Genomic DNA, 8920 nt, shown 5'->3' with positions numbered 1-8920 from the left:
GTGCTGTCTCTGATGAGGGTCGTGTAATTAAAAAAATGTTCAATGTGTGTGTTTTCGTATGCTGACGACACAGTGGTGGTTTTCGTGGATAGCACTTGGGAAGCAGTATATGAAAAAAGCTGAGATAGGTCTACATAAAATAGCTACCTGGCTTAAAATAACCTACCTACACTTAATAGTAACAAGACCAACTACATGTGTTTCTCGAAGTACGATAATACGCAGCCGCCGGTGGACCTGAAGCTAAAAATTCATAAATGTGACTACGACACTAGTAGTTGTAACTGTTATATAGTGAAAAAGGTCTCCACAACCAAATATCTTGAGTTGATCCTGGACCAACGTCTCTCTTGGCATAACCACATTGAATATCTAAATGGGAGGATTAGAAAGCTGGTATGGATCTTTAAAATATTAAAACACGTCACCTCCACAAACCTACTTAAACAAGTAGGTATATACCGCATTAGCCCAGTCCATTATGACCTACTGCATCCCAACTTGGGGTGGGGCTAGTAAATCAAAATTCTTAGAGGTTGAAAGAGCGCAGAGGTGTCTCCTCAAAGTTACGTTTTCTAAACCATATAGATTACCTACCTCTGAGTTGTATGGAGGAGAAAGTGACTTACTATCCATCTTAGTAGGTATTATTGTAAAATTACATAAGACCCTAAAGTATGAGCCACCTGCTGTTACCCGTAGGAGGAAGGATGTTGTTCCATGGCCCTCCATTCCAAGTTTGCTAGGAGACAATATGGTTATCAATCGGCTAGACTGTATAATTTTGTTAATAAGGAACTAAATATTTACCCTTTACAAATTTCTGACTGTAAGATAACTGTAACATTGTGGCTAAAAAAGCCTATTTATGAGGAACCGAAGCGATACTGTCTTAACTTAGGCGGAGTTTTACCATTCATGTCATGTTCTGCTTTCAGAGCATGACATGAGTGCGTGTGAGATAACTTTGGGGGCGGCAGACGTGAACTTGCCTTCGAAATCCAAAAGCTTAATGGTTACTTGACCTGAAATGTATATTTCAGAACTAAATCATTTTATTATTATTTTAAAATTTATGACGGTGGAAGCATTCTACACTTACACTGAACGTAGATATAGTTTAGATATAGTTAGTGTTTAGTATTGTAACTAAGGGACCCCCATACATCCCTGTATTATAATTATTTTGTATTTTTTTTTCTTTAATTGTATACTATAGTTTTTAAGTATTTTATTTGTAATTATATTATTATGAAAAAATGACTTTCTGCCAAGTTTTTTGTGGCGCATTCTTCTTGGCAATGATGGTCTTTCCGAAAGCGCTGGTAGTTTAAAAAATGACGCGTAAAATTGCCCATTGTGGCCTATTTACTGAATAAATGATTAGAATTTTTGAATTTTGAATTAAGTGAACACAACACACACACATATACACTCGCGCATGCACACACGCGCACGCACACGCACGCACGCATATGGGATTGCACTTAAAAATCTACATTTCCGCACGGAAAGATTTAAAAGATTGAATTGATTTTTAAGTTCAAGCCCATATGACGAATTGCAAAAGGTTCGTGCGGCCGACTCGCCAGTTTAGTCCACGGTTTGCACGCCTACGAGATTAATAGCGGGAAAACGCTGCTACGCGCTACGAACTACTCGCTACGAGCTACTGCTGTAGTATTTCGTCGCAACTTTAGTGTAAAGTTAGGGCTTATAGATTTAGAGCTGGGCACGTAGGGTTAGAAACTTGGCTCTACAAGAGATCTTATTACTTTTGACAGTGAGAGCTACATGGTCTCGTCTTGGCAACATTTAACATGAAATTTTTTTGTGGGATTACTTTAATTCCGTAGTGAAAATGTCAAATGTCAAATGTCATATCGTTTCGTCTTGTTCGTTCGTCCTGTCGCAGGCATTTTACTCAAAAACTACAAGAGGTATACTCATGAAAATTGGATCATATGATAGGTGTATTGAGCATGATCTAACATGTTCTTGGCAGGTTTTAAGAATTTTATCGTTTTGTGGTTCCGTTCCCAGAGGCACAAATACAACCCTAATACTCGTACTGTCGTTTCTCTAGGTCTGTGTAGAAAACCATAACATATAGACGATTAAAATTTACGGATAATGTGTATTTTCGTTACCGTCACCACCAACAAACAAAACAAAATTAAAATTAAAATTAAAGGGCGATTGCCCTGTTCGCCACCCCCTAAGGCCGCCGCTGCTTATTGTTATAATTTCATTTATAAATTTCAAATGTTTACTCTAAGACCAAACATGCTTGACCGGCTGTTATTATTTGTTGATATTCAGTATATTTTCCTCTATTTATGATGCCGAGTGTGAGGTTTTTGTGTTAAACCGTTACAAAGATAAAACGAAAAGTAAGGGGTGGTCAACAAACAACAAACAACAACACACGTATTGCTTTCGTTCTAAATACTCGTGGGTATTTCCAAAACGTTTAAAACATACAAACTCAAACTCGAATGATAATGAGACATTAATATCGGTGCGCGTTCGTCTCACACTTGGCCGGGTTTATTTGGTAATGTTTATATTTTTTTACAAGCTTTTATTTAGTTTCACCTATCCCCTTGTCTGTCTGTCTGTCTGTCTGCAGTCAAATCTTGAAACTTAAATTGGACCATTTTTCAGCAGTCAGATCGACTTGAAATTTGGAATACTTGTGTGTTGTGTATCTGTTTTCTGTATCGCTTACTATGTCTGGTGTACAATAAAAAGTCTTTGTATTGTATTGTATTGTATTGTAAATTGCGTGAGATTACAATAATCTGTTAGTGTCATCCTGGTAGTCCGGCCAGGATCGTCTCCGCAGGACGGAACTCTTCAACAGTTAATGGCATCGACTTGAAATTTGGTATGCAAATGTAGTTTGAATGGAAATGCTAGTTAAGTCGATAAAAAGCAGTCGGCAAATAAAAGCTTGTATTAAAAAATATTTTTTTACCACAAACTTGCAAGTTAAATTTGATCCACTTGCCGGTTTCCGATTGAGCTGAAGTTTTGCATCCACGTGTAAATCGGATGACAATGCAATATTTTTATAACATGGACCTGATCTGATGATGAAGCTGGAAGGTGGCCACAAGAACTATGTAATGAAACGACACAAGCCCATCGAGTGGGATAGGTTGATTAATCTTGACAATTACTCTAGTTCTAGATGGTAACTAGGGTCTGATGATGAAGCTAGAAGGTGACCATAAGAGTTCAGTAATAGAACGACACAAACACATCGAGTTTGGGCTCGTTGGATTCGTCTTGACGAGTACTTTGGTGCTAGATGGTAGCAGAGCTAGTGACTGATAATGCTATGTGAGCTGAAAAACGCTGCTACGCGTACGACTACGCTGTAGTAAAATTTGCAAAAAAAAGAAAATAAATCTTTATTACTTGTAAATAAAAAGAACTATGTAAAAAGTTAAAAATAATTTAAACCAGATAAGCAATATGGGCATTTCTATCTGCCGCTGTACCCTGAGTTTATCTCTCCGATTTCAATAAAATTTGGAAGGTAGAGTTAGTTCATGATTCCGAGCTGGAAAAACAGGGTCTCCGGATGTGTCCCCAAAATATAATATTTTATAATAATTGTATGGATGTGTCCGTTTTGTTACGAATTTTTCTTAAAAATCTTCTAATCTGTTTTAAAAAGTTAGTAGGTACGTCATTTCAAACTAAAGAGGTTTCAAGTCAGCTAACGTTTTATTTATATTCTTAAAACTTAGCTATAACCTAATTTTACCTCATAAAAATTGGCCACGCTTCATGAAACTGTTTTTTTTATATTATACATTTATATCAAATTGTTTTGCAATAATTTAAGTAAACATTTCTTTAGCATTTTGGAACAATCTGGCAGTAAGACTATTCGAATTCTGAACTAAATACAGTTCTAAGACAGCTAGACGACTCGAAAATTGTCAATCAGGGGGCTACTACAAAATTCGAAAATCGAAGCTCATATCGTTTTCCTGACGCTAATATTATTTAATACGAGAGTGAGAGGGACGGTACCATACGAACTTCGATTTTCAAATTTTTTAGTAGCCCCCTGTATTGGCGGGTAGCCCTTATTTTATTCAGTTGTTTCCTTAGCGCTATTTCACGATTATCACGTATATCACGATTTTATTTTAAATTAAATTATTATTTGTTATGAAAAGGCATTATAACCCGTGTCGTGTACTTTAAAAAAAAACAAGTACCGCGGGAAAGTTTAATGCCAAAAACTTTTAAATTTTATAACCGTGCCAAATAATTTAATTTAATAATTTCCTCGCATTATTGGAGAAAAGCACTATAATGTGTAGTTTTATGCCTCAGCGGAAATGGTTATTCGCGGATTCGTAAATACGAATCCACGAACTGCCCGTCAATAAATATTCCACGGATACGGATTGCCTTTTCCGCCTCGGCAATAATGTAATATAAAATTCACTTATCTAAAATTCTAACTAACACGTTAATTTTACTGTGTCAAAGGACTCCCAAGTCTTATTTTATCAAATGATTAAATATTTATCGATATAGATAATCTAATTCATCATTTAATGTGCTACGCACTATTTTCAAAACAATGACTATACGCTCTTGTCCATCAAAAATGACACAAACACGGATCCGTGGACACAAATATCAACCTTAGTTTGTAGGTGATTTGTAGTTAATTAAGGTTAATATTCCTTGTACGGAATATAAAGCCCTCTATTATCGAGTAGCTGAACTTGCTCGCCAAATTACATAACATCATATCTAGCTTATCAAACGTCGTAAATTTTTTCTGTACTTGGCTAAAGTAAACTTTATTTATAACCTTCGAAGGTACGTTTTCAATTGTTAGGTCTGTTGTTTTAAGCTAGTTTTTACTAAAATAAAAGTGCAATATAAGACAATCGGCGTATTTATGTATTTGGCGACAGCCGTTTCGATACTAGACGAGTGACAATACCACTTCCAGTGGTTATCGTTGTGTAGTTCAAATTGCACGGGCATAATATACAACAGTTCAGTTAAGACGGCATTAAGCTATTTTTAATGCGGGCGAAGCCACGGGTTAAGGCTATTGCTTCAATAAATTCAATGATGTTGTAGTGACTCCTAGCGCCATCTAATAATCAAATACAGAAACTCCGACCGAATCCTACATCGCGCTTTCAAAGTTTCTCAACGCGGACGCATATCAATTTCCGACGCTCTTCCTTCGGACTTCGGTCCCCGGGCGTAACATCCGCCCGGAGAGATATCTCTCTACTAGCTTTTGCCCGCGGCTTCGCCCGCGTGGAATTCGGTTATCGCGCGCTGTTCCGTTGGGAACTGTGCATTTTTCCGGGATAAAAAGTAGCCTATGTAACTCTCTGGCCCATAAACTATCTACCAAAAATCACGTTGATCCGTCGCTCCGTTTCGATGTGAAAGACGGACAAACATACAAACACACACACTTTCGCATTTATAATATTAGTATGGATTCTTTTACCAATATATCAGTTTTGTTGCAGAAAACGTTACTTTAAAATTCCAGTGTTTACTCGTCTTAACTCGTGCGCTGTACAGTCAAGTTTAAATTTATCTTTACACTTTAGTGTCTTGTCACGGTATACCTTCTGACAATTTTATACAAAAGTTCAAACATGAGGTGACAACGATAAGGTAGTAAAGTGTAAAGATATCTTTGACATTGTACAAAATAAACTTACCTTGCAGGAAAGGAATCAGTTTGCAGAGAGCGGCTCCAAAAAGGAACCTCCGATATATCTGACCGACCAGAGTGAAGGGCAAGCAAAACACCCCCAGCAGAAAGTCCGAGATTGCCTGTTGACAAAAAAAAAAAAACAATATAAAAATAGTTCTTGTTTTATGCTTATAAAATTTGATGCCCACAATTTTCCTAGCATCCCATTATCACTTGATCCTGATGGATAGTGACCTGGTGATAATGGGTGGTCTCGGAAGTATGTTCATTAGAAAAAAAATTAATTTAAAAATCGATCCACAATATTTTATTTTTTTACTTAAAACTGACCTTACCTGATTTATTATTGTATTTTTCACCTATGATGAGTTCTGTGACACTTGAAAATTTTCCGAATTACGCATACTATGTTCGCAAAATATTTTTTAAAAATAATTTCTAGTTTGAAGCAAAATAATCATGAAAATTTAAAACTGTACATTTTAAATATTATAGCCATATCAATGTCCATTAAATACGATATATATATTAAATATATCGAATACGATAGAAAAATATTTATTTTTTCTAAATGACGCAATGTGTGAAACGGAACAGAGTAGTGACGTGACACAACATTATCGGCAAATTCGGCAATTGCCGCGGTGCATTATTCAATAACAATGAACATTTAGATATTTTACATTTTTAACAAAACTTGCTAGATTTCTGCCGCTGAGAGTCTGCCTTGTATACGAGTTGAGTCTTCATTGCATTTCTTTGCATTGTATTTTTTACTGTTTCTCGTTAGTTTGTTGTTATTTTTTGGCAAAAATGCCGAAACGGTCTAAAAGACTGTTTTGAATTCCTAGAGTAGGGAGTTGGTAATTCGTTTGAGGATTATATTGAGCAGGAGAACAAGGAAACGGTGTCCCGATGGGCGGAAAAACTGGTTTTTAATATAATGCAAACTTTTTCAAAAAACAGGCGCTAATAACTCGTAAGAAAAATCGATATTTCACTCGATAAATGGTACATCTCTAAAACTTTCAAACTCGAAATGTCACAGAACTCATCATAGGTGAAAAATATTATAATTAATATCTCAACTAACGGAGCTATCGGTGAACATAGATAAAAATACATAAAGTCGAACATAGAAGCCTCCTTTGAGACGGTTTTAAAACTATAAAATACGAGTACATGAGTAAGCTAATGAAACTTTAGGCTCTGTGATAGTGGATAAAACAACTTTTGGTAACAACTATAACACTTAATACTTAATGTCGAATATTATACTAACGTATTTATAATGCAAGAATCTGGAAGCAAGATAGTGCCTCCCCAAAGTCGAATGCAAAGCAAAATAAACTCAAAAGTGAACTAGTACTTACAATCTTGAGAGCCTGAATTAAGTTCGATACTGCATAGCGTTTATGTCCCACGTAAAGAAAAAAGCGGCCAAGTGCGATTCGGACTCTGATTGTGTAAAAATAAAAGCGACCTAGGCTAGCCGACCCTTTTATAGTGCCTGCCATGTTCTGAACCGTATGTCCCATACACAGAGGCTTCTATCACTCCTCCTTGCTCGTGCTGAGGCACCGACTTCAAACTAGTACCTAGATAAGGTTAACTAAAAAAGGCTTATTAATTGTTGATTCAGTTTTTTCGGCGGTTTAATTTTTTTGTTAATAGGTTTTTCATACATTAGTTAGGATTTACATACATACTTTTGCTATCGAGGTCGATGACGAATTCTACAAAGCAATACTTACGACACAAATAAATCAAAGCCAACTAGACGAGATAAATTATGTCATAAGACAGAAAGGAGTGAAAATACTATTAATAACGTATTCAGAAAAGACGAAGTATGTCTCGTCTCGTTTGTTACTTTAGATCAGTGTTTAGTTGAATGTTAATTACTTACCAAATTTAGTAGATAGACATTAGTTACTGTCCTCATTCGTTTATTACTGGCCAGTGTTGCGATCACCATGCAATTCCCCGACACGGACAGCAGAAAAAATGAGGAAATATGGTGGCAGTATGAAGCGCCATTCGTACCGCGTTGCTTAACGTTGCGCGCAACAGTTGCATTACGCACAGTGTCCGTGAGTGTTGCGGACGCTTGTAGCTAAGTCCCTGGGAACGTAAAAGTAAACTAATGTTCAGCATTGAGGTGAAATTTGCTTCGTCATATTGCGGTACCTGAAAAAGAAAAGCAATATGTCAGGTTTACGTTCTTATTTCTTCCTCGAGTGAGTAAACTTAATATGACTCGAAGATAACTAAAATGAATACATAAACTTTCATACTTTATTTCATAAAGTTTAATGCTAGTTTATTAGATAAATACTATTTACACACAAAACTTTTCCGTTGAAGGCTCGCACAAAAAACATCGCGAGAAACCTGTAAAGAATATATCTCGGTAAACAATAGGTAACCGCGATTTCTTACATTTGTATGGCGTTTTTCTTTTGTTACTAAAATCTGAATAATTCTGTTTTTAACACACAGTAAAAAGAGAATGCTTAGTTATTTTTTATGAAAACAAAATTTGACTGTAAAATGTTGACTTTAATTTGATTTAAGTTTTTGCGAGTTGTCCGTCCTTATGGTATTACGTAGCGATCAAAACATTTGACTCCAACAAAAGTTTTGACATTATGTTATCCTATTAGTTATTCCTACTTATTTGTTGCTAAAATAATTAATGGCTTAAAACCTTCTCGAACTAAGTAAAAAGTTCAATTTCTTTATGTAGTAATATTAAAACACTGGCCCCAAAATTTTACATTTCACTGGTTCAAAATATTTTGACAAGTAGGTATATTATTTCCATTTTATATTGAGACAAGCAAGCGTGCATGTCACAAATATTTCATAAATAAATATCAGTAGACTGCTTGTAACATGCCGAAACACAAAGAATATTCAAACGATATAAAACAGCTGTTGCAGCTACACTCAAAAAGGGCAAGTCGCAAGCTGAAGTTTCACGAACTTTTAGAGTATCTTGGTAGCTTTTTAGTGTTTGGAATAAGTTGTTTAAGGCTCGAAACAATTGTCCTTAACAAGCCTAGGCTTCTAGGCTTGTTAAGGACACTTGGACCGCTTGGTCGTCTCGAAAAACTACTTCAACAACTGATCGGGTAATCAAAAACTGCCCGCAGAAAATCCGCGAAAATCTGCAGAGGCGATCAAAGG

The 8920-nt window shown here is 35.9% G+C and overlaps 1 protein-coding gene across 1 annotated transcript in view; it reads right to left on the bottom strand.

Moving 5' to 3' along the window:
• LOC141445406 (cholecystokinin receptor-like) overlaps positions 1 to 7721 on the bottom strand; it is a 45990-nt gene extending 38269 nt beyond the window's left edge. The window contains exons 1-2 of the mRNA XM_074111247.1: positions 7638 to 7721; positions 5733 to 5847 (exon numbers count right to left, since the gene is read on the bottom strand). Of these exons, the coding sequence (XP_073967348.1) occupies positions 5733 to 5847; positions 7638 to 7706 (184 nt within the window). The 5' untranslated portion in view covers positions 7707 to 7721. The remainder of the gene's footprint in view (positions 1 to 5732; positions 5848 to 7637) is intronic.
• Positions 7722 to 8920: the final 1199 nt, after the last annotated feature.

Source organism: Choristoneura fumiferana, chromosome 2 (assembly GCF_025370935.1).
Source record: "Choristoneura fumiferana chromosome 2, NRCan_CFum_1, whole genome shotgun sequence".
NCBI classification, from domain to species: Eukaryota; Metazoa; Arthropoda; class Insecta; order Lepidoptera; family Tortricidae; genus Choristoneura; species Choristoneura fumiferana.
This window is presented reverse-complemented; position numbering and strand designations above follow the sequence as displayed.